The sequence below is a fragment of the Calidris pugnax genome, unplaced genomic scaffold (genome assembly GCF_001431845.1).
Source record: "Calidris pugnax isolate Ruff unplaced genomic scaffold, ASM143184v1 scaffold44, whole genome shotgun sequence".
Classification (NCBI taxonomy): Eukaryota; Metazoa; Chordata; class Aves; order Charadriiformes; family Scolopacidae; genus Calidris; species Calidris pugnax.
In genome coordinates, this window is record NW_015094506.1 from 19,926,597 (window position 1) to 19,953,271 (window position 26,675).

Below are 26,675 nucleotides of genomic sequence, written 5' to 3' on the forward strand. Positions count from 1 at the left end.
TAACTTTTTCCTTGTTTTTTTAATTTATTTTTTTTATTTTTTCCACAAAAAAAAATATTTTTTTTTTATTTTTTTTCCCTTGGTCTTTCGGCTCCTTTCGAATCCCCCGCACGCAGGCCCCCGCGGGGAAGCGGCTGGCCCCTGAGGCGGGCGGGCAGGCCCCGCGGCCTGGCTGTGGCCCGCCCGGGGCTGGGCTGTGGCGCTGCCCGCGGTAACCCCGGGTAGGGTTCAGAGAGAGTTGCGGTAAGGAGGCAGCAAAGGAGAAGGCAGCAGCAGAAGGTGTGTAACCAGCGGGGGCACTGCCGAACAGCCAGCGCGCCTGCACCTGCGCCGGGGCCTCCACAGCGATGGGAGCGGTAGAGATCCAGCTAGATCGTGCAAGCATGGCAGTAAGGAGAAAAGAGGAATTTGGGGGGTTTTGTTGTGGTTTTTTTTTTTTGGTTGGTTGTTTTTCTCGGCCTTAAAACTTTTTCTGAGCCACGTGAGATTGTAATCACAATTTGAGCACTGTTGAAAATTTGATACATAGTATCAAATAGCCTGGCGACGAGAAGGCTCCGGGGAGACCTTAGAGCAGCCTTCCAGTACCTGAAGGGGTCCTAAAGGAGAGATGGGGAGGGACTCTTATCAGGGAATGTAGCGATATGACGAAGTGTAACAGTTTTAAACTGAAAGAGGGGAGATTTAGATTAGATATCAGGAAGAAATTCTTTACTGTGAGGGAGGTGAGACACTGGAACAGGTTGCCCAGAGAAGCTGTGGATGTCCCATCCCTGGAATTGTTCAAGGCCAGGCTGGATGGGGCTTTGAGCAACTTGGTCTAGTGGGAGGTGTCCCTGCCCATGGCAGGGGGGTTGGAACTCGATGATCTTTAAGGTCCCTTCCAACTCTAACCGTTCTATGATTCTGTGATATATAGTATTCTCTGTAGTTGTTTTCTTTCTCTTCCCGCGATTACATAGTGTAAATATAAAGAAAATACCAGTACATGGGCACTCTTAAGCTGCCCTAATACCCATGGACCGGACTTTTAGTGAAAAATGCACCACTTTCAAGATGAGATTCCTTTGGTTTCTGACACATAACACATTTATACTCATCATGGCATAAAGCCAAACGTTAATTACAGTCTTATCAATGTTAGCAAATGTTCCACATCCATATATGTGCAGATTTATACTGAAAGAATTCTGTGGACATAACGGGTTTTCACTGGCCTTCTTAACTGGAAATGTATATAATGCATAGTATTACTTAAAAAGAAAAAAAAAAAAGTTTCACTTCATGTCTGCAACATTTAATCCCACTGAGATGATTTTTAAGGCATTTGTTATATTCCAACACCTTATCATAAAATACTTTGAGCAAATAGGATGTCCCCAAATACTGTTTACTTGAAATGGATGAATGAGATGCTCACATAGAAGCAATTCACTACTCTAAAGGAGCAAAGGATGTTTGGTCTTTTTTATCTCTGTCATAAAATGTTATCATAATTTGCTTTTGACTTCTCAGATTAAAAACTCATTTGGCTAGATTAACATCCACACTGTACTTTTTACCATGAAAAAACAGATTTGCTGTTCTTAAGACAAATACTGATACTGCTTCAAACTTGGGAGAGCCTGTTGTGACTCACTGGATATAAACGTGCATAAAGATGAGAAAATAAAATAAAACTACAGTCAGAGCACAAGTTACTGTAGTCGTATCTGGGTTTGGGAAGCTGTATGGGCGTTTCAGAAATGGACATCAAGGTGGTCCCTTTCTTTGTATTTAGTAGGAGAACAATTGAGCGTTAAGGTGAATACAAGGAAGAAGGCTGCACATTAAAAATGTATCACCATAAATGAATTGCTTTGAGAGGTGAAATTGTCATTTGCCACCTTCCATACCTGCACTGGTTTAATCTCATTTGGTCTCCCGTGTGTTCATTTTCATCCTTTCCCTTTCTTTTCACTTTCCTTTATTTCTTTCTCCTTGCAATGTAATCATACAGTAGTTACACACCCATGTGTAATCCCATTCCTCTCTCCACTTCCTTTTCACCTTTCAGCTCCTTGAAGTCTGCAGTGAACACTGGGGACTTCCTTTGCTTAGCTCCATTGCATACTCTAATGCTGGGACTCCACTGAAAGTGCTTTGTCAAGGTTTCTTTCAAAGTTTCTTTTCTAGGAGAAGCTCAGAATTAAGATTCCTATTTCAGCTTTGTTAGCCTTTATCACGATCTACAACAGACTCCTTGAAGTCTGCTCTCTTCGCTAGCATGACTGCCATCTTCTAGTTCTCCTATCTCTTGGACTTGATCATTACGATATTCAGTGAAAGACTCCCTCTACTTTTTAGGTAATCATGTCAATAAATATATATTTATCTCATGACTCACTGTTTTATCTCTACTGCAGCCACTAATCCTGATCCAAATTAAAATCTTACCATCTGCAGGCAGCTAACAGACACGATGGTTTTACCCTCCTCCAGACTGTCTTGGCACCTGTCTCTCTCTCTTCAGTATCAATACTTGTCTGTCTCCAAGCTTGGTTGATGCTGTAGTCTTAGATATCTCTCTGGATTCTCTCTTTCACATAAGTAGCTCTCTTGCAGACTTTTTCTTGTGCAGCAGCTCCAAAGCATAGCTTTTCCTTTCTATCCACACAGCTGAACTCTTTTTTCTTGAAACTGTTTCCTGACAGTGACTAACACCATTTTTGATCTGTTCAGACTCCTGAAGAATGCTTTTGCAAAGGTCATTCATTTAGCTCCTCCTGCCCATCTGCCAGCTCTCAACTCTAGCCTCTCTAGGGCCAAGCATAAAACATCGTTCCTCATTTTGAGGAAGATTATCTCCTGCTCTCACTGCCAAAGGGCCACCTTCCGCATCACATCAACTCAGTGCTGGACTGTGCCTATTATTTGTAAAATTTTCACACAAGAAGTTGTGTGGAAGGTTTCTTCCTCAAGCTGACCTTCCTACAGGTCAAAAGGTCCCTTAGAAGCGCACCAAGCTGTCTCATTCTTTAAATCCTGTCCTCCCTTTTGCTAGAAAACATACCCCAAAAATTGATATTGAGTAGATGGTTAATGAACTGAAACCAACTCTCATTGTCTCATTGTTTCCTTGCGTATTCTGTCTGTATCTGTGTGTTGTTTCTTACCAATTCTTTGACTGTCAGTGGGACTGAAGAGGGTCTTTATTTTTCACATAATCGTAAAATAATTTAGGTTGGAAGGAACTTTTGTACATCATCTGGTCCACCTCACCACTCAAAGCAGGACTAATGTAGTAGTTGCGTCAGAATGTTCAGGGTCGCTTTTGCTCTTGGTAGACTTGGGAATGCAACTCCAGAGGCACCCTGCAAGCAGCTGAGAAGTGTGATTCTCAACTGAGTGACTGAGAGAGAGACCAAAAGCAATGTGCTTGATGCGACATGCTTACCCAGAACATCCTGGTTGCATCAAGACAAGTGTTTTCCGTTTTCTCAACTGAGGATGGTTGAAAATTCTTGTTTATTCTTAACCCAAATAAGGGTTAACAGCTGCTTTTCAACAAATCTGGTTATTTAAGGGAAACCAAGTTCAAGAGACAGCCGTTCAAATCCACTTGTTTACCTGAGTTAGAGACCAACCTAAAGAATCTAGCAGAGCAGAATCTTGTTCCTTTATGAGATTCTTAAGGTACTATGGCAATACTACTACAAGTTTCTTCTTTCAGTGTTTCCATTGCTGAAAACATGCTAATTAACAGTTAATGACAGTGTAAGCTCACTGAATGCTTGTGTTCCTGTGTTCCTCTATGCGTTTTCCCCTTAAGCTTCCATCATTCCCCAATTCATTTGTAGTCACTCAATGAGGATAGAAACACGGAGTGGAAAAATGGAGAACACTAAGATGCAGACTCCACTTAAGATGTGAGCAGTGAGGAACAGCTACTGTCCACCTCTTGTGAGGGAAGAAAGCGTTTAACACAGTGGGTTTATGTATCTATACACATAATCAGAGTTTCTTTGCCAAACATGGAAGTATGACTCAAAATAATGGCAAAAGAGGGGACTTAGCAGGGGACAGGCTAACAGAGAAACTCAGAATAAATTTTTGAAATAGATGGAGCTGTGAAAAATCCAGGAAATTGTGAATTATTTCTAGACTGATTTTCTTAAACATTTTAATGTAGATAAAGATGAATTTGTTAGGACTGGTTATTGGTGCCAGACCTGTGCTAAGGTAATCAATATTTGTACTAGGGAGTTGCAGCTCAAAACCTGACCAAAGAGATAAAACTATCTTCCATTATTCCTTAAGAAAAGCAGCATCTGGAGCTTGGGAGATTAGACTTAGAAGAAACAAGAGGTTTAAGAAAGGTATAATATTAAAAAAAAAAAAAAAATCAAAATCATTGACCAGCAAATACTTGAGCATCCCTGAAGCTCAATACACAGTTCAAAAGGAAGAGATTGGAATGGAGAAGCTCCTGCAGTCTTCAAACACAGACTTTAAAATGTATATGCAGGTGAGGCTATCATTTTACAAATATACAGGTACACTGCAAGAGCACCATATAAGTCACTCTGAAAAAAAAATTTTACAGAGAAGCATTGTATGCCAACAGAAGAATGGTTAAAAACATTTATCTTTATAAGATATTTTAAAGCTTTGATTCACAAGAAACACCATAACAGAGGAAAAGATAGCCTTCAAAGGCTGGGAAACAAGCCTGAAATGAAAAGCTTTTACTCCTGTTGTGTAACCAGAATAGGGAGCAGCACAGTATTACCTGAAGAAGCTATCAACTAAGTAAAGAATTAGAAGATAAATTCCATTTGTATTACTGTCAGACATCAGTTAATCCTTGCATTTCCAAAATTAATAGATTTTTTTGTAAAACATCACTGGAATATGCTGTACTGGAGTATGTGTGTAAAGTCATTGCAAGAGTGCTGTTTGTACAGGCAAGGGACTAATCTTCAACTTGTGATGTATTCAAATTGTTAAAATTCAATACATTTCTTTTTTTATCTGGCCTTAGGACTACCCCAGTCCTTGGGAATCATCCATTACTCCCAGACGCTGCTTCCTAACACAGGTATCAGTCCCACTGACTTGTCCCCCCAAGTTTGAAATTAATCCTCGCCAAGTGATAATTCTCACACAACCACCAGGATTCTTTTTGTTTCCCAGAGAAGTCTTCTCCCAGAGGTACCTAAAAGTCAAGTTTGAGATGCTTCTCAGGCTTAGCATTTACTTTCCTTTGATGGAGATATGTTCAATGCAGCTCCCTTCTCCTTCCACCAGTCATAGGAAAGGAGTTTCTGCTCTTAAGTTTCTTTGGTGAATGATCAACAGGTCCCACAGGACTCTTCCTGAATCTCCCATCCTAGCACACTACTCTCAGCATTCCAGTCACTGTTTGCCTCACTGTCAAGAAGGAAGAGCATTTCAGAGAGCTCAGTCCCATAGACCAATTTACTCCATGAAATACATGACCACCTTCTAGCTAGTTGCCCAATTTACCAAACATCCTTCTTGGGCCCTACTCCCTTGTTCTTTTGCAAACTATCATTGTGTAACAATGAGTATATCGTTATCCAAGATGGAGAGCAAAATGACCCTTTGCTCTCAGGTTGCAATATCACAGGATTACAGAAAGGTTGAGATTGGCAGGGGCCTTTCTAGAAATCATCTAGTCCAGCCCTCCTGCTGAGAGCAGATTGCACTTGTCCAGTTGAATTTTGAGTATCTCCAAGCATAAAGACACAACAAGCTCTTTGATCCAGCTGTTTCAGTGTTTGGCCACCTTTGGAGCCGAAACATTTTTCTTATGCCTAAATGGAATTTCTTCTATTTCAGCTTGTGTCCATTTTGTCTTATCCTTTCACTGGACACCTCTAAGAAGAGTCCAGCTCTGCCTTCTTTACTCCCTCTCATAATGTATTTTTAAACATTGGTCTTGAGAAGGCTCAGAGATCTTGTCAAACAGTCCCAGTTCTGTCAGCCTCTCTCATATGACAAATGGTCCAATTATCTTTGATAGCCTTCACAGGCCTTGCTCTAGGATGTCCATGTCTGTTGTACTGGGGAGCCCAGTACTAGCACTTCCTCATATTCTAAGAGATACCAGTCCTCAGGGTGAATTAGTGTTACAGACAATAAAAGAGATATCCCAGAATTTAGTGCTCGTGCTCTTGTTTTCCACATGCAAGAGGCAAAGGTAACAATAAGAAACCTCCCATCCTACTCCACAATTAGGAGAGCAAAAGAGAGATCAGGCCTTGGCTACATCCATTCAAGTCAACCAAGGAAGCTCGGCGTACTGACCTACAGTCAACCTTGCTGTTTAATCAGCAGTTCTTATAGAACTATGGTCCATATCATTTAAGGTTTCTCAGACTAATAACTAGACATGGCATGGGGAACAGCACAGCCGCTCCAAGCAATCAGCAGGTAAATGTGAAAGCTGTACTGTGCCATGTGTTCCTGAGGCCAGAGTTCCTTATGTACCCTGGACTAATTTATTTGCCTCTGGGACCAGTCGGAATTTTCTCTACTCACTAATTGTCTCTACCACAATGTAGAAACTGAGAAATGAAGATACAATAGCCTTTCTGCCCTGTTCCTCTAAGAAAATATAACACACCTAACCTGCATGAGCAGAGCATGCAGGTATAGTAATGTTCCACGCTTGGCTGCCTTCTGCTGCAAGGTTAAACAAGGATGCGGACAAAGAAATTAAATATACACAGTGAAATTAAAAGGAAGGAAACCCATTCCCCAGCAGCATTTATTTGTATTTAGAGTGTGAAAGCATGGAGATGTAACAAGACATGAAGGCAGTACACTGGATGATGAGCTTTCTTCAAGTATTTGCACTGTGTCACATTGTGTATACCCATAACCACAGCAGTGAAATCCTGTTTGTGAACCTGGTATTTCTTTTTTCATCTATGCATATCGAGTATTAATAGAATTTCAGAATATGAAACAACCCAAAACAAGACAATCCAAACCATGGCAAGATTTGTCGTAAGAAAATATTACAGTTGGTACAACTGATCACAACTTTACAACAGCTTTGTTGCCTCAGTGGGACAAGGAACCTTTCTTAAAAATATAAAAGAAGCAGAGCAGATACCAACACGAAATGCTCTGCATTTGTCATGCAAGGAGAGATTCATGATTGCATCAGCCTCCACAGAGAGTAACTGGAAGCTATCCGAGTGTGATGACTAAACAGAAACTGATCTGCTGTTTGCCAATTGGCACAGACTAGTATTGCCAGAGCTAGAAATGCAGAAAGCAGAGGCAAATAGTAGTAACCCCATCACTTCTACATATGCATTACAACACCACCAACAGGCAACATTTCCTGGAAAGAGCAGGAAACTAACAGAACAATTGTTTTAGGGTGGGGATAGGCAATGCTGTATTTATCCCAGCCGTTCCAAAAGCAATGCTGAGTCTGTGCTACTAACAGAATACTTCCTTCTCTTAACTTGCTCTCACAAGCCACTGCAGACATTGCTCCATTTCCCAAGCTGAAATCCCTAATCCTGAAATTTCTTAAATTAGTGCCCCACGGTGCTAAGCACATACTGAAAGGATGGTCAAGATTCCTTGAAGGCTCCAACCAAAGTACAATTTAGTATCATTTTAAGTCTCAAACCAACTTCTCAAAGCAGTACAGGCACATCTTATGGTTGAGGATTTTTTTGCAATTACTGTGTCACAAAACAATGGGAGAGTAGGCTGGCAGTCAGAGGTGCATTGGATACTCTGCTGCCCCTTGCTATTTGAAACTTTCACTGTAGGACTCCGATTGCAGGGGGTGTAACTACAGGCAGTACACTTCCTCTTCATTATTTAATATAGCCCCTTTAATGAGATGCTGACAGTCTTCAAAAAGACTAAATCTGTGAAAGAACTAGATTTACTCTAAAAAGCTCTTAAGATTTTAGCTGCTTGCCCAAAAAAAATACTCACCAAATAGTAACCACGCTTTCTGACACAAAGATAGTAGGATATAGCTACTACTTTAAAAAAGTGCAAATGAAAGGGCTAAGAACAGCCAAAGCAGGAACTGCAAACTCCCCTTATCTTGCCCTGCTTTTCCTGTTGCTTTCTGTTTTCACTCAGTGTCCATCCAGTCTAAATCCACAGCATCAGCTGAACAGCAGTTTTCACTAGGGAAGTGTGCACAAACATTAATTATGGAGGGAGGACATCAGTAGGATAAACACCAACTGGTGGAAAATTCCCAGTCTTGAGCCTTGGTCCATGTTTGACTTGTTTTTGCTGCTGTTTTAGCATACAGGCAGCACGGCTGGGGCTATCATTAAGCTGACAAATGTCATTCAAAAGCAACTGATTCTTCCTTATGAACTGTTCTGGGCTGCCAGAGACCAATTGTGAGTCAAAGCTGCATTTTGATGGGTCCCTGCTCCCACTGCAGTTTCTGGGCTATATGCTAGCATAATGTAGAGCAACCTCACCGAGCCTGGTTTGGCACCATAAAGCCATCTTTCATCACATCATTCTGATGGGTTCAGAAATTAGTTACTGTATTTCTAGCACAAAAAACTTGTGGTCTCAGTTTTTACCAAGCCTCTTTGTAAGCCAGGTCACTGCCCCCAACAGGCACTATTCCAGTAATTTTCAGGGCCACTTTATTACAGACTGTTCATTAAGCTTCAAATTCTGTGACTTACTGAAATGTAGGAGATAATTTTCAAGTATGACTAACCAAAATTCCCAGCTGTTTTCTTGTATTGATTTTCAGTACACATTTTCTCCTGCTTTCTATTGAGCCATTCCCACCTACGTGCATAAACACTTCTAATATTAGGCATTGATAGAATAGCAGTCATGCTAAAGAAGTTCTTGTTTCCCTAGTTGATTGATCATTTGGAATTAATTTATCACAGAACTATCTTCATGCAAATGCACTGGTATAAAAAACACTCTAGATGTATTTAAGAACTCCAGCTGCAGCAACACACTGCGAAAGGTAAGGTTTATGAAGGCTCTGCTAGATACTGTTTTTCAGTGTTTTGGTGTTGGGTTTTTTTCCAAAATTTCTTTTATCCACAAATGCCAAATAGCATATTCCTACATTTGACAATGTCAAGTTACCCGATATTAAAAATACTGTGCCCTTTCAGTGTTGGCTTTTGCCCTGCTAAGATTTTCTCTGGGTTCAAAGAAAAGTATTTTATTTGATTGAGCCTGATAAACTCAATGAGCTTATCTGAGAAGAAAAATCCACTAAGACAATCATGCCTGCATGATCAAATAGCACTGACAACAGTTAAATCTTTAGGTATCAAGTGCTCTTCTCTTTCCACTAAGAAAAGCCTGATTACACTGTTTCTTAAGTTTCCTGTTCTGAAAAACTAGATAATCTTTTTCCCCACTTAGTCCCAAATTTGTTCATCTTTCAGAATGGAATGATGGTTAACTTGAAGAACAGTCTGCAATTTAACAGTTTCAACAGCTCAAAAGAGATCCATTATATGAGTTTGGATCTGTCACAGGATATCAACTACTTGACCACAGATGAGAAAGTAGTCCTTGCTCTCTCCAATCCTCTCTACTTGGATTTAAGTCACTTCCAAAATCCAAGAATCAGCAGTCAGGTACCAGAAGTAGCAAGGACTTAACATCAAACTTCCAATACTCTCTCCTTACTTGTTTGGAAGCAGGACAGATTGTTGCTAGTCATCATCCTTTGTTGACATACTTTCAGACTGCAATTGCTTCTAGATGATCTACAATGAAGTCTTAAACCCCTTGCAAGAGATGAGACTAGATAAACTGAAAAAATGACCTGTCAAGAAATAAGAAAAGCTCCTCTTGACAGGGAAAAATAAAACCAACACTCAAACTGGGAGGAACTGGGTCTTACTGCTGTAGTACTCACCACTGTATGGAAGAGCTAGAGAAGCAAACGGAGAACTTGTACGTTTCTTTTCTTGTACAGGGGAATCTCCAGCACAAAGTTTTCTGTAGTAGTAATTCATTAACAATGAGGATCAGTGCAGCCAACAAGCAGGATGAAAGAGACAGAAACACTCTTTTCACATTCACTCTGCAGCTGCATGAGGTCACACTGCTTGCCTGCATGTGCAAAGCAGTGGAAGTAGATGGAAACAATTATTTTTGCAGTCCATCTTTCAACATCCTGGTATTGAATAAATACAAAGCTCCAGACTATCCAGTGGAATATAAATGAGTACACAACTTCTCCCTGTCAGACATTATTGTAGGGCTGTAGAACATGCCAATCAATTGGAGCTTTTGGCCTTGTTTGGTGAACTTAAGTCTTGGAAAAAATTAAGAATGAAAAGAGATCAGCTTGAAATAAATTTTCATTTTGGAAGCCAAGCCATTTTTAATTTTAATCAGACTGTATTAAAACTTTTTTCCAAGCCAAAATATTTTCAGTTAACTTGGACAGAATAATACCTTTGTCATAACAGTGACTGTTTCATAGATTCTCACTTTTTAAGCCAACCCAAGACAAGAAACATTTTAGATTCTCCACAACTTTCAAAACAGCTTCTTCATCTCATTGTACTCAATACAGTGGCAAGAGGGATTATTTAATAGAAAAAGCCTAAATTTAGTACATGACTACAGCACTGAGATGCACAGGTTGGTCCTAAATAGAGGAAAAAAACTGCATGTTGAGCAGAATCCCCAAAAGAATAGTATGAGTAACAGTGCCCAGCACAAAGTGAGCCAGTTTGGGGGCTGTCCTTGTTGAGCTTATGCAGCAACTAATGCCAAGGATCTTTGTCTTCATCTGCAACTTCGTAACACAACTGCAGTAAAGTTATCCTCATTGAAAGATATATTTCCTGACTTGTCAGGAAAAAAAAAACCAACTCCTAAGCTTTGATACAAACTAAGGTTAACAAGGTCAGTTAACTGTAATGCTCATAAATTAGCATATTCTAGTCAAGGTTTAAGTAGGTTAGTATTGTGTCTGAAAGCCTGTTCAAAGTTATTTCTATTGTCTTTAGTGAAGCAAAAACAGTATTTCACAGAAGGAAGAACAACCTAGATAGTAATCTTAGAAAAGTCTTAAATTAGGCAACTACCATTGCTGATATGACATACTAGCAATTCCACCAAGAAACAGTTACCTCAGTGCTTCCTCTGCAGCCCGCTACCAGCACCTTCAGTTTTTCCTACTTGCCTTTTTCTTTCCACCTCTCTTTTTTCCTTCAACAAAAGGCAGAAAAACAATAGAGGTGGCTGGCTTCAACTCTTATTCCCATACTCTATCATTCATATCACTTAACTACTTTCATTTATTTTTTTTTGAGATTCCTAACCTCCATTTGTCCTCAAGCAGGACGCCTGTTCCTCTTGCCTTCTTTAAACTGTTTTTTCTGACAGCATCCAACATTTTCAGAGAATTCAATTTGAGCTCTAACAACTTCCATGACCTCATACCTTTTTGCAAAGATTTTTTCATCTGGCTTGGAATCTAAAGTAGAAGTTAAATTACTAAGTTTCTTCAAGAGCTGTAGGCAGAGATACAAGTTAAACACCTAGAACAATAAAAGTGGCAGGAAAGAGGGCTAAGGAATGCTTGTAAACGTGGTAGTAAGCAAGAATGCCTGTCCATAACGTGTGAACACTGAAGAAAAGTGTATAATAAAGGCAACACTGAATTACTTAACTGCCACAAGAGACCAGCCAATGCAGTTCATCCAAACACTGAACGTCCCATCTTGGAACCATATGCGAGTTCACTGCAAACCAGACAATGTCATCATCCCCAACCTTTATACCTAGTTACACTCACCTCCAAGCACTACACATTTGAATCTACTACTTTCCTCGAGTGACTCAGTCTGGTTTTTTATAACTTCTGAACTGTAGTCTAAGTGCAGTAAGACAGCATCCATAAATAACTCCAACTAGATACATATTGCTGCATTAAGGTTTTTGGACTTTGGTTTGTTAGATTTTACTTCAGCAAGTGATAGAGGTTCATGGGTAACTCAAGTATTCAGAGCAGCAGCATCAAGACTGTGAGCAAGTAGTTAAAGTTGCTTTAGAAAGGTATTTGTACTCGTTTGCTATAATAAAAAAAAGTCTAATCTTTGATTTACTCTGAGGAAGTGTGCTTAATGTTGACCTCCATGCTCTAGCGAGTGTCTGGCTGGTATTATCTATCCCACAATAGAGTTACTTTTTAAAGACAGACATAGTTGTTCTCTTGCACTCTTCTCAGAATAATGAAAAATAGCTTTACTTGTTTTCAGCAGCAGCAGTTAGCAACAAGAATACAGTTTTCCTTGAGACACAGAAACCAGGCAATCTAGATGGATTCCAGGAAATGCAAGACTCTTGAAAACCAAACCACACAGTAGCAATACCAGGTTACTGAGCAAGATCCTGCTCAAATACAGAAAACCAAGCTATCTGTGCTTTCCTATATATTCAATGCAAAAAACACTTCAGGTATCTTCAATAAAGATGCCTTTTCCTGGAACTGTTTTATTTTGTCTGCTAACAATGAATAGCTGGTCTTACATTATCAGTCTAAACAATTCATAAAGTTTTTACTTGTGTCTTGGAAATCAATTTCCCTGACTTCACAAAGCTATACTTCTTTTGAAAGGTAATATAATAATACCCTGCTAAGCACAGGTTTTAAGTTCCATAAATAAAGTCCAATCAAACTGCAGCTTAGACAGGAAGGTTTCCAGTATTTTTCATGCTGTAGCTTCAGAGGATTTTTTAAGAAAGTATTTTGCCAATAGCAACCAGAACCTTTCTTAGTCACGCAAAATTTTCAGCTTCTTTACCCCACCTAAGTCTTCAGTAGTAATAGTTTTAGTTTTGCAAGAGACTTAAGAGTTAGCAACAACATGACTTAGTTTTGTAATTGACAGAAGTCACACAGAATGCCCCAACCACAGAATACACTAAAGAAAAACTTCAGCTGCCAGCAGAAAGATATTCTACATACTGTTTCTATTTCAAAGTAGTCAAACAGAACAATTGCTTGGGTAAACACCTAGTATTAATTTCCAGACCAGAACTACATCTGTCCACTTCAACAAAGTGGAGAAAGCTCAGTGCTGGAGAGAACACATATGCTCTGGTGTAGGTAAGCCCTCACAACTCATCTACATATCAAATATAATTGAGGTTGGGTTGGTTGGTTGTTTGGTGGGTTTTTTCCCCCCATCTCTGCAAAAAATCCAGATATTCAAATGAACTTGGAATCAAAAAAATCTGGAACTCCTATTATGAGAGATTCCAGTCTTGAACATACAGTCTTGCCAGTTTCATTCCTCATATCAATACCTACCACTTACAAGACTTGCTTTTATCTAACTGTATGGATTTGAAGCTACCGGTTTTAAATCTAACTGACCTGTTTTTCAACTTTGGCAAGGCTCACTGTTAAGTTAGATATATGAATGTTAACTTAATGGTGTTGCTATACATATAGGCACATAATCATGAATTTTAGATACGCACCAAAGCTATGTGCAGTCAGGAAATTTTATCTTCACTAGCATGGAGAAGTCACCTTTGTTCATCAAGCATACAACCACGTCAGAAGAGCATGGCAATGGTAGCTTAAGAAGAAGTATCTACACCACAGTTTAGACAGAAAGGGAAGAAGTGCACCAGGACCAGTCTGTATCAAAGCCATCTATTATTTCAGAGAAAATAAAAGTCATATTGAAGACAGCACACTTCTTACATGTCAAACTGATTAGTTACCATTACTCCTTTGTGCATCAAAACGTACCCACACCATTCAGTGCATTCATATGCAATACTAATTCTACCCTTCAGAAAAAGGAAGGCCAAGGAATATTCTATTTTGTCATTGACATCACCTTTACTGTTTTTCCAAGCATGACAAGTTAAAAAAAAAAAAGTCAGAGCACAAAACATTAAGTTTCAGCTACCACCATTTGTGTTCCTTTGTGATAGTAGTTTATACACTTTTTTCTGAAAACCCTCCTCCCAGAACTTAAGTGGGCTTCAAAACACTTTACAAGAAAAAAGAGCAAGTCAGGTGTAAGTTCAGTTCTGTCTAGATTCCCCAAAGTTACAATTACATCTGCTAAGTTTCATATCTTCCATTTAATCACTCCAAATCAGTAACAGATCTAGTTAATGCCAATTCATTTGCTCACTCAAGCTCTGCAATAAAGGGGAAAAAAATGCTCATTAATAATTTATGATGTTGTCTTGGGACACAAATGTATTAATGCATCTTAGGAGTCTCCCATGCATCTGGTTTAACTGGCTACCAGACAGACTTTCTGGGGATATTCTGAGAGGCCAAAGTAACTGCAGAGGCAAGATATACGCATGCACCAACTGTTTTAGCTGGGAGTCAAACACCTCAATGTTAAACAGCAGTCAAAGGAAGTATTCCCTTCCCACTAAGGAGGTACTCTAACACTGCTACTTGCCGAAAAGGCTTAAAAAAACCCCAATAATCCTGTTGCTATGAATGTACCAAAAAAAGCTGTTTTCAGGGAGGGGGAACAGAATGAGCAATTCAACAATACACATGAAAAGCTTGCATCTTTCACTGACTTACTCACTTCACAATCACTGACAAGACTGATGTACATATTTCTGCATCTGCAATTGTAAAAGCAGATAAAATATTTAATATGTAATTTACAATGTATTTTACCAGCTTGGCATACAGGATGAACAGAATATATCAAAGTAGTTGACAGTTATAGGCTTGTAGAGGCCCTGCAAAAATATTACTTCAGATATCTGCTAATTTAAAAAAAAGAAATCAATTTGCATTTCAGAAGTGATACAATTCAATCTACCACAAAATACAAAGAGCTGCAAAAACGTATACCATTCCAACAACAATGTATATAAGTTATTAAATAATGATCTGATTTAAAAGAATATAAATGAAGCCTTTAAGTAGGTCTTTTCTACATGCATATTATTCCTCATTAAAGAAAAATATGTAAAAAGGCCATTGGTAATTGCTTTGTTAACCACTGTAGAAAATGCCAATTCTCTGGTCACAGGCGCCACTAGTTTAGCACTTAAGGTCTCTGCAGTGTTACATGTGATTATTTTTAAATACTGTTAATCCTATTACTCCATTGGTAAAGAATGCGTGACTTGGAATATGGCAGTCTTCATATAGAGAGGGCAACGATGCACAGTTTTATAGTTATCCAGAAGAACAGCACCCTCCACTGCTCTGTACTTGTGGCTCGTCATCAATGATCTGTACACCTCGCCTTGCTGTTCCTGACTGACTGGAACCATTGCCTCTTGCTCTTTCATCCACTTGAGCAGTTTCTATCATTCCTGTAAAGGAAGATAAGTATTAGATGACATTCCACCGCGTTTTCACACAAGACTTTGAGATCTTAATCTGTTTGAGTTACATGCACAAAGTTCAGCAAGACTGGTTCTCCTATTTGTTATGCAGAAATAAGTACTCCAGTGTAACATGGCATAGCTGCAAGAATATACTTAAATCTTCTTCCTAAAGCACCAAACATCCAGCAGTTCCTGTTCACTAAAGGAGACTTTAGATGCTCAGATGCTCTGGAGCTAGTGACTTGAAAAGCTAGATTTACCTACCTGTATCATGAACATTCAGCACCCCCTAAAAAAACCCCCAAAACCAACACCTCCCCTGTGTTACAATGTTCTTAACCTACATTCCATGGTCTTTTGTTTAGATCTGTGAACCATTTGCTTAGACTGCTGTGTACAATTTGCATCATTACAACTGAGTTTATGATTTGTAATTGACATAATTTGAGATTTTTCAAAAGAGGTTGAAACAAAGGGTTTGAAACAGACAATAGCGAGACCAGTCACATGAAGTTTGATTTTAAGTTACAGTAGCCAGTGCTCCAACAAAGTGACAAAAAGGCATTTTTGAAGTACAGCATGACTTTGCTATTTTAAGCATCCATACAAACTCCCATAGCTGTTACAGTACGCAGGTGGCTTGAAGCAGACTGTCAGTTCTTGGTAATAGTTCACATTAAGGCTTTTCTATATGGTTTTAAGCACCCTGAAGCCTTGAGCATTTTGTCAATGAGCTCTTTACCAAACTAGATAATACCTACTTTTACAAAGGTCAAGAAACAGTTCTTCAATTCCTTTGTTCTGTTTAGCTGAAGTATGATAATGTTTTGCTCCAACAGATTCAGCATACCTGTAGGAATACAGATACAGAGTTTCATTGTACTGAAGGACTCAATCTTTCTAAGCCACTTTACACGAAGCAAAGATGACTGCTAGAGGTTTTATTCTAAGTTCAGAGTTAATCTACAGATGCTGATATAATGCAAAAGGGGAACTATGTGGTTAAAACTGCCAGGATCCATGAAAAACACTAGGTGAAGTTAAGAAAATTTCATGTCTAGAAACACATTTAAACTACAAATGTTGACTTTAATCATGTACAACTCAAGTTACATTTTGGTCAGTAAGGACATTCTGGGCTCAGATACTAACAGAACATTTAACACAGCAGCCAGCTTTGTCAACTGCTGGTCTATGCCTGCCAGTTGTTACCAGCACCACAAGTTTATTACTGCAGCATAACTTGACAATGACTGTTTCTATTAATAAACTGGTGTGACTTACGTTTCTGCTTCTTGCACTGAAACATGTCTCTCTTTTTCCAAGTCTATTTTGTTACCTGTTGGAAACAAGTTCAACTTTCAAGTCATTGTGCTCCAAAATTACCCAAAAGAAAGCAATCATGTAATCACTGTACCCTACCATTTTCTTACAAGCCGTCCCTGTAAAGAACAACTTTTACAGAAGTCTCAATTTGGAGCACAACAATATAATTTAAGAATCCATTTTCACACAACAGGCAATGAAGATGAAGTTCTACTTCTGTAGAGAGATCAGAACAGCTAAATACCTCCACAGAAGCCACCAATTCAGCCTTCTGTTTTTCTTTTGTAATTTGTCAGGCAGCTTATCTGTGCTGCAGAGGTAGTTTCTGTAAAATATCCATACATCTATCCTCCTGAATGTGTTCTAATCACTTTTAATCACCAATTTTAAATCTAAAGCCTGCATTTCTATTGCATTCTGTTTGACTGAAATAGCCAGGCTTTAAGACTCATTCCACCTTCCAAGCACTTGATTATGAAAACATCCAGTCTATGCCACTAATAACAGTAAAAAACATGTTTTACTACTTGCAAGAAGGATAATACACATTTGAGGTTTGTTTGTTACACTTCAATCTGCAGGTGACCGTACCATGCACTGACATGGTGTATCATTAAACAACTTGTCTTTCCAAACTAACTCTTATTTTTCCTCAATGTGATTTACTTAAAATTCTACCTCCAACTAAATTTTAAATATCAAACTAACATAGGCTTTACCCCTTCACATGTACAAGCTGTCAATGTTTGGAATATGCTATTAATAAAAAGAAACATTTCTGATTCACTCAGAATCACGTTAAAAAAAAGACTTACCTACTATACATAAACAGATTTCATTTCCCAACATTTTTCTTAATTCCTTAACCCAGTTTTTTACCTGCAAAAAGAATAGAGGTTAAGTGTATTTTCACTTGATATACTATTAGCTCAAGCACTGCTGAACTGACCCATTTCCTTCATTAACTGTTTAGTCTAAGCACGTTTAGAGCAACACAGATGGACAAAATATTCTTTAGATAGCTACGCATGACCCTTGTTCAGCAGGTTTTAGTTTGCAGTTGAAATTAAGAGCAAATGACTGAAATAAAATGGTTCAGTTACTCCAGAAATATAACTCACTATACTGGTATTAGCCCCACTCCAAAGAACAAGCTCACTGCATTGGCCACTTTAGGCCAATGAGATCTTTTATCAACAGGCACTTACTGACAGATCACAAATGGTACTTTAAAGGTAGAGGTACCTGAACTGAGTTGTTCAGGTTAGACTATAACAGATGTTTGTTTCCTGAGAGAACAGATGGGACAAGAGTGCCAAGTCAGCTGATGGCAAGGTATCTGTTGCAATTCTATTGTCACGCTTTGAAGTCACTTGACTCTTTATTGTCACTTGATTATGAAAGCAGTACTCACAAGTCACCACAATTCTGCACAAGGGGGACAAGAGTTTAACTGCTAAGCACAAGTGCTTTACTTGCCCTACATCAGGCTATTTAAATTACTTAAGCTGTTGTCAAACTATACCTTTACTTCTATCACTGCTAACCCAAGCCTTCACCATATAACCACAATTTCTTACTCCTCTACAAAGAGGTCCTACTACTTTTGCCACAAGCTCACCCAAGACAAACTCACTTAGGAAAGAATGTAACCAGTTTTCAGCTGGAACACCCTATGGAGCAATAGCATTGATTTGACAGTGTTGGAAAAAACTCACCTGCCCAGACTCATCAACTTATACTTCTGTAAAATACATAGCCATTAAATTTCAGGTTCTAGTGAGGATTTGAAGTCCAAGTATCTAGTATCACTGAGAAAGTAATGTTTTCATTGCCATGTATTGCAATTTCAGAGTTCTCAGACAGTAAAAGGCCATGTCGCTTAGTATCTTTTAGGAACTTGTTTTATACAGTAGAGATCAGTATTGCATACTATCACAACAGTACTGATTTATGTATATAGCCTGTAACAGTTAACTCATACATCTAATTCCCTCATGTTCTTTGAATAACCCTGCCAGAACTTTAGTAGACAGAAAAAGTCAGCCTTCAAGAGAATACTAACAAGGTATATACTCCCATTATATGGTCTAAATTTGCAGATGTAATATATATTGTTAGTGCTGAAAACAGAAGATTCCCAGTTACACATTTGGATCACAGATTACCTTTCAATCAGTTTACATCTTGCACAGAGGTAAAAATCTGTCCAGTACCTTTTGAAAAGAGTCTTCATCTGTTATATCATATACTAGAATAGCGCCATTAGAATCCCTGTAGTAGATCGGCCCCAATGCATGAAATCTTTCTTGACCAGCTGTATCCTGCATTTAAAATTACACTTGTTAGCATCTAAGAAAAAGCAAACAATACTTCAAGAAGTTCCAAATACTTTGAAATCTTACTTTATTAGGAAGTGCCTGACATTTGAGTTCTAGCAAACCCAAGTAATTTTCCAAGAAAATATTCTATTTAGCAAGGGGAAGGAAAATAGGAAAGTAAACATACATACCCATATTGCAAGGTTTACTCTTTTCCCACCAATATTTAGCTTCTTTGTAAGAAAAGATGCCTGGAAAGCAAAACAGATTAGAGTTAAGTTTTGCACATGAATGTCTCATTTGACTTCAAACTGATTTACTAATAAAAACATCTGAATCAATAAAAGACAGATTTCTGGATCAAAATACTCTAAGCCAGAAGGCTGAGTCAATACCGAGCCAGTTAATCATTTCACTACAGTTTGCCAGGAGTCCATTCTAAATAAATTTGGCTCAAGCTAATCATTTACTACATCTTTTTGCTGTTGTTTTGAATGATTTGGGAAGGATAAGAGTTGTGTGGAAAGAGTCTGAATTCACAACACTGATAAGTCTAAGCTGAACTCAAAGCATTTCCCAAGAGTACATGAAGTTTGGGTGGGAGCCAGCCTAACAGGATTTTGAATTTGCAGGAATTAGGCAAAGTAGTTCACTGTTAGTGAGCTACTAGAACAAAATAACATAATTTATCACTAAAAGATTCAGAACACTAGTATTCTGCAAGTTTTCTTGTCTGCATCTTCTCTCTTTTCTCACTGAAGTGAGCCCACAACTCTCCCCATCTGTTTTGGGGGGGACTTTTTTGTGGAAGTGGTGTGGTTTGGATTTTTGTGGTTGGTTGTTGTTTTTTTTTTTTTGCACTAGACACTGTTCCTTAAAGCTCAGTGATATGCTTCTCAGCTAAAACACAAAAGCAAGCAGCAGGATAAGAAAAGCCTCAGAATAAGCATACAAGCTGCTCTAAGAATTCCACTACGTTATCTTCTGAAAGTGTTTTAAGAGGACCAAAGCATATTGCAAGGTTAGTCTAATTTCAGTAACTGAAGAGTATGTCTGTTCTTCTCCAAGACTGCATGATCCACATTTTCAAACACCATTTCTGTTACCAAGTGTATAGTTTGGTGGCTAAAAAGGGGCATAATTTAATAACTTTAATAGACTAGGACAGGGTCCAAAGGAGTTAGCACATTAGGAATCTGCTCCCCCTGTTATGAAGTCTAGCAGTAACAGGTTAATATCAGAAAATTCAGTTGCCAAGGGTTAACTTTTGTCTTTTTCCTTAAATTGTACCTAGTTTTCATTTCAGCTTTTGGACACCAACAAGTACTCAGTGGTATCTTACGATATAATCCTAGATTATTTTAGGCTGGACTGTAGCAGCTCAGTATGAGCATTGACCAGGCACTGAACTGACTAAAAGTCATGTGTACGTGGGATGTGGCATGGGCCAGATCAGCTGCTTAACTACATAAACAACAAGTACAGAAGACCACGATAGTCCAATTTACACCAGCCTAAACCGCTATGAAAGTGCCTCTCTAGAATGCTGCCTGTATTACAGTTAAAAGTCATCCAACACTCAGCTGCTAGGGCAGCTCCTGCTCTTCAGCTACTTCCCTAACATCAGCTCTGCCATCTGTATGACCCAAGTTGAGATGATTCAAGATAAGATAGCAAAGAAATAATCATGACCATTGCATTCAACATAACTAAAGCATTAATGTTACCCCATCAGTCTACAGCAAGGTGGCATAAGTCAACTTCAGAAAAAGTTGCAGATAGCATGTTTAAAAGTATTTAACTCTAGCCAACTTATAACAAACAGCTCAACAGTGGAGTAGTAAATCTTAAACATCAGGAAAACTTTAATTCTCTAATAAAAAGCTCTGCAGAAAGTAGTTCATGGCTTCCAGCTAGCTGTCCCTAAGGATTATCTGATCAGTGTCTAGTCTTCATTTAATAATTTGTTCTACTACACCAGAGTTTAAAAGCTAAAAACTTCGAGGTGATTTCAAAAGTTTTAATTCACTGATACTTGGGCCATGTTAAGAGAAGTTATGGTTAGACACAATGAATCAAGCTTACCTGACAGTGCTTTATTGATATGCTGTACTACAGTACTTGATATTCTAAGTCTCAAAGGAAAAGCTCTTCTGAGCATTGTTTGTTTTTGTCACAACACTGACAATCGACTCTGCTCAGCTGATACAAATTTCATATAAGTGTTTTGATAACCACATTTCTGGACCAAAAGGGAGAAAAAGCCTCCACAGAAACAGGATTTATATTTAAGAAAAAACTACAGAACTCATTATCCATAAAGTTATATCATCATAGCTTTAGACATTGACCCAATTAATAGCATAGATAGCTTTACTATCTGAAAGAGCAAAGTAGGCTTATCCCCACAGAAGTTTTACTCAAGTAATACCAGTCCTTCAGGTCACTACAGCTTTTGACAGCAATATGGTCTTTTAGCACTAAGAGTTGGGTATTTCCTTTCCTAAATACCCGAGTACTAGAAGACCCATACAATTCAAGTAAGGCTTTTTAGTGTCTCCTAGAGAAAAAATAATCACAGGGGACTGTGGCAATTGTACTTGTTCTCTGCATTAAAACTTGATCAATTTGTACTAATTAAGTTTTAGTCTACCTTAAGTTTGAGGCCCCTAACCAAAAAAGGAAGAGAATACGCTATACCAAATCAAATACCTTGATTACAAGCAAGTCTGTCTAAAAAGCTGGCCCAAAAATAAGATTGGAACCTGGTTTTCAAAGTAGTCATGGTTAGTAATGAGCTGAAGACTTTGTGAACATGCTGCGAGAAACAGTCAATACTATATTACAGACTAAATGCTTCCTTCTTCCTCACTGTGTTCATATACCTGAAGAATACTGTTAGCAGGCTCCGTTCTTGTATTAATAAGTATGGGTAAGTTTGACATATTTACCATGAGCAAAGTGTATTTTTCAGGCACAGTGACAAACGTGCCAAAGGCAAACCAGCTAATATCTACCTTTTAACACCCCCCACTTCCTTCAAGTTTCATTTGTCTCATGGAAGAACAAAGTTACTACTCTTCACTTCTTCTGAGGTTAGACAGCAAGAAAATAATCAGGTGAACAGCAGGACTACATTGTTTTTAGAAATGTGGGGGGAGCTCAACATGGAACTAAGAGCCTTAACGACTATTTTGAGACAGTTTAGGAAAAAAGTCAGCTGCCAAGAGTGTCAAAGCCTTTGAAATGAGTACAGACTAGACAGTGTTAAGTAACCATACACAGAAGAGGATTTAACATTTTTTCCTCATCTCCCAAGAATGTGCCAAATTGGGTCTGAGTTGTGACTCAACTTACAATCACTAACTCTTTTCCATATTATTTTCATTACTATGACAATTCATTTCTGCTAGGACTTTGAAAAACCCACAAATGTATAGGACCACAGTTAATTCAAATATAAATAATCTCAAACAGGTCTTTGAAGTAAGCTACTAATTTTGGTATTTCGACTCTAGTGTCTTATGACTGGTCTGAACAGCACTCACACACTTAGAAGAAAAAGATAATGCAATTATAAGAGCTAAAATTCCATTCTCTTTATATGCCTGTAGAAAATATTTTCTTTCTTTTAATTCTTTCTTCTAAAAGCTCAGTTTCACATGCCCTTCAAGCCCTGTTAAGAGCTGATAAAGGGGCCTGAGTAAACACAAGACCCAGCTAGAAAAGATTCTCTTGAGAGTCACTGAAAAGTCTCTCTGAAAGTCACTGAAGGGACAGGGGTATGTCACCTGTCCCTTGACCATTTCACCTTCAACAGAGCCAAGCCAGGTATACGACTAGCATCACATCAGTGGCTCCTCTGGGTTGGATATTTTGCAGTCCTCCACACATTTGAGAGATCAGTACACAAAGTTGTATTTATCTTGAGTAATAACTAACAGAAAGTGTCTACCCAAATGTTTTAAAAAACATTGTTTGACAGTAGGTTTGCTGTTCACTTTTATCAATTTATAGCTTAGAATCATTTTATCAAGAGAGGAGCACTGACCTCAATATTTCAATCAGTAGGAACTAATTCTAACCGTTCCACCAGATCTAACAACAGGTCATGGACTGTATTCCTTGCTTGCAAGAAAGCCCCACCTTTCCTGCATCAGCTTTCTCACACTGTTCTAGATAAATGTTTCTTTATTTCAATTTACCTTAATTTCAATTTGCAGGTCATCAATATCTTAGGTACATGACTCAAAGCTACTGTAACTACACACATTCCAGCAGCCTCCTAACCTCAAAGGAAGTTCCAGTTCACCATTTCCGTCTAGCTTGCATTTAGGGAAGGGAGCGGAGTGTGTAGACGAGAAGAGAAACAGCTCCCTGTCTCTTGTGCACTAACAGAAGGTTTTTAGTGAAACTCTCCTATTTGGGTGTACACAGGTTATGTTCACGATAGAGTAACGCTTAACTGTTAGAATTCAAGGAAAGCATAGATATACATTAGATAAGAGACTTACACTGACCAATTCAAAGACTTCTGTGCTCTCTCCCCATCATCAGGCTCACTGCAGGAAACACTAGTTTCCAGAAGGCTACAGTCTTATTATCCTTTTTGTTGCAATTATATTGAAATAAAGCACTATGCAGTACTTTTTTTTTTCCTAAATCGGGGATTACTGTGGATGGAGAGCCTCTAGTCTCCGTATCTAGTGATCTTTTCATATGATTCATCACTGTGGCTCCTTTGCTGAATCAGAAGCTAAGTATTTATCTAATTTTGGTTTTATAGGAACAAGAGTAAGTTGCTGCAACACTCTGAACTGACGCCACAGAACAAAGCCACTTTATGAGATTAAGCCTCTAATCTCAAAAAAAACCTAGAATGTTGTGCAAAAAATGTCACCTCATTGTTTAATCAGATAACCTAGTTTCTCCTTATTTTTAAAGGGATGTTTTAAATTGTTAATAGAACTTACTAACATTTTCCTCTAGAACTGTAAAATGTAGGAAAACAAGAATAACAGAGATAATACTTCATAAGTACAGATGATGTACAGCAAGATTCAATGGCAATTAACACTGAATTTTACAATCAATAAGATGTATACGTGGCTAAGGAGGCTCAGAACAGAAAAGCAAGTGAGTTGAGAAACACATTGCAGTCAGTTAAAAGATACAGGTAGCAACCAGAAACCTAGTCACAGCGGAGAAACAAAATCTCAAAGTGTGAGCATGTGCTTCCACTTCTCCACAAACATAACACACACCCCACTGCAGGCAAACCTGAAAGCTCTGAAGCCATAGTACCTAGAGACATTTTACTGTTTACATTTTGGAGCCATTTAAAGGCCCATTTTATGACATCTGTGACCACAGTCTGTATTCCAACTCACTTTTTGTTTCTAATTTTAGGTTTTCCACTACAGATTTCAAGAACATAATTAACATTAAAAACACACCAAGCTGCATCACATGACAAACTACTCAGCTTTACTCTAGCTACATGTGATACCAGAATCCAGCTATATGTACTCATTTAGATGCACTGATTGTTTGCTCAATGCTGCACTTCAGCTGAAAATTACAACTGCAGGCCTGACACTTACAAGCTGCTAGTCATTTCTGCAGGTAGCAAATATCAATTAGCTCTATGGCAATTAGAGCCACAATCAGTTTGCCATAATCACCATACCTAGTAAACCGACCAACTGCATTCATCCAACAGCAGAGTATGAACGTATGAACATAAGGTAACTAAGTTTAAAATATGTTGGGTTTTGAGCTTTATATACAGCATCTGTTTATGAAACATACACTGTATTGTTTGTAGTGCTTCTCTAATGTGGCTTTCACTTTAAGGGAAAAATTCACTATTAAATACTTCTGGGATACTCAACCCTATAAGAATTTTCCCCTAAATGCACAGGAATAGCGTGCAACTACCCTTAGGCCCTACTTTAGCATCGCCTACTATATATTCTGTGCTTGACAGAATCTCAGAAGTAGTTAAAAGCCCACTAATGACCTGCACTGTGACAGGGCTTGTTTCTTTATTCACAACAAAAGAGCATTAAGTACACTATACACTACAGCACTAAAACCACACTTTCATATACACGTTCACAATGGCTAAGAAAGATCCTGTGCAACTGGTGTAACCGCAAACAAAAAGGTTAAACAAGGAGAGACATCCAAAAAGACTTAACACACAACCCACAACACAAAATTTAAAACATGTTTTCTGAGACCACGTAGAAGATAAACGTTTTAGTTCCTACCATGGCATACATACCATTCAACACCAGTAGGTAATGCACAAACATAGCTTTCAAGCTGACACCCTGTCACACACTCCTGAGTGAAACATCGCTTTTTTGTTGTTTACAAATTAGCAAACAGTACTACTGAGAACTGGGCCAAAATTCAGGGAGATAATGTGACAAGCAAGTAAACCTTAAGAATCTTTTGTGTTATTAAATCATAAGCCTTAATCTCATAAACCATTTTGCGAACGCTGTTCTCTTTAAAGAGCAGTATTTAGGTAGTTCTAGTGTTAGGATTTGAGAACATGAGGAAGACTATAATTAACAGGAATGGGGCACGTCTGAAACACTTAGTCATCAGTCCACTACCGACGACTACAATAGCGACATTACTTTCAAATCATACTTCCCAAGATTCAAATGAAGACACTCATACGTGTAACTGGAAAAAACGAATAGCTTGTACTCAGAATAGAAACGAGGTATTTAAATACTGAAAGCTTAAGTCCGAGGCGTTAAAAAGAACCAGAAAATTCGCTTCCAGCAAACTCGGCAGGGGACAGCCACCATTTGAAGGGCGGCAGCAGTCACCTCGGCCGCCGTTAAGCGGTCAACAACCGGCCAGCACCGAAACCCCAGTGCGGGTTCAGGGGGCGACACTCCGCCAGCCCCAGGGCGGAAGGAGCCGGCCAGCGACGGCCGCAGGGCAACTAGTGGCGGGCTGGCACTGGCCAGAACCCTAAGAGCTGGGCAAGGGAATAGGGGAAGAGCAGCGGACCCCCCTTCCCCAACACTCTCCCCCCGGCCCTAGCCCGCTAGCTGCGGGCAGGGTCTCCCCGCCCGCCCCCGGCCCGGCGCGGCCCGCACCTGCAGCGTGGTGATGTGCTTGTCGTTGAACTTGTTCTCGCAGTAGCGCAGCACCAGGGAGGTTTTCCCCACGCAGCCCTCCCCGAGCAGCACCACCTTGAAGGAGAAGCTGCGGCCCCCGGCCGCCGACCCGGCCCCCGCCGCCATCCGCGCCCCGCCGCCGCCGCCTCACATCAACGGTCCCGCACCGCGGCCGCGAGGCGCCGCCGCCGCCACCAACCGGGACGGGGACCCGCGGGGAAACGGGCGGACTCTCGGGGCTGGAGGGAGAGGGGAAGGTGCCGCCGAGGCTCCCGGGGAGACGACGGGAGCGTGAGGGGAGGGACGCCACGAGCAACAACGTTCCTCACGGCCGACGGCCCCGCTCCCCTAATGGCGTCTTCTTCCTCCTACGTCACGCGCCGCTCAGGTCACGCGCACCTCCTCCCGCCGCCAATGGGAGGGGCGGACGCAGCGGCGGCGTGAGGCCCCGCCCCCGCGGCGCTGAGGGGAGAGGGGCGGGGCGCAGCGCGGCGGGAGGCGGCGGCGTCGTCTCCTCAGGCCGTTCTCGGGGCCG

The 26,675-nt window shown here is 39.6% G+C and overlaps 2 protein-coding genes across 2 annotated transcripts in view; both read right to left on the bottom strand.

Moving 5' to 3' along the window:
• Positions 1 to 385, bottom strand: part of TBC1D15 (TBC1 domain family member 15) — a 37,521-nt gene extending 37,136 nt beyond the window's left edge. Inside the window, exon 1 of the mRNA XM_014963320.1 lies at positions 113 to 385. Coding sequence (XP_014818806.1) covers positions 113 to 385 — 273 coding nt within the window. The remainder of the gene's footprint in view (positions 1 to 112) is intronic.
• Positions 386 to 6,742: 6,357 nt separating this feature from the next.
• RAB21 (RAB21, member RAS oncogene family) lies at positions 6,743 to 26,531 on the bottom strand. Its single transcript, XM_014963675.1, has 7 exons — positions 26,120 to 26,531; positions 19,184 to 19,243; positions 18,888 to 18,995; positions 17,487 to 17,550; positions 16,630 to 16,684; positions 16,107 to 16,195; positions 6,743 to 15,330 (listed from the first exon to the last, which is right to left on the bottom strand). Exons 1-7 carry the CDS (start codon positions 26,264 to 26,266, stop codon positions 15,191 to 15,193), a joined length of 663 nt encoding a protein of 220 aa, XP_014819161.1. The 5' UTR covers positions 26,267 to 26,531; the 3' UTR covers positions 6,743 to 15,190.
• Between the last annotated feature and the right edge of the window lie 144 nt (positions 26,532 to 26,675).

Excerpts from the sequence above, each read along its gene's own strand:
- RAB21 (XM_014963675.1), bottom strand. The coding sequence starts at position 26,266 with ATGGCGGCGGGGGCCGGGTCGGCGGCCGGGGGCCGCAGCTTCTCCTTC. Across the intron at positions 19,244-26,119 it reads AGCACATCACCACGCTGCAG|GCATCTTTTCTTACAAAGAA; the intron begins GTGCGGGCCGCG and ends TTTGCTTTCCAG. Across the intron at positions 16,196-16,629 it reads TCAGTGCAAGAAGCAGAAAC|GTATGCTGAATCTGTTGGAG; the intron begins GTAAGTCACACC and ends GTATTCCTACAG.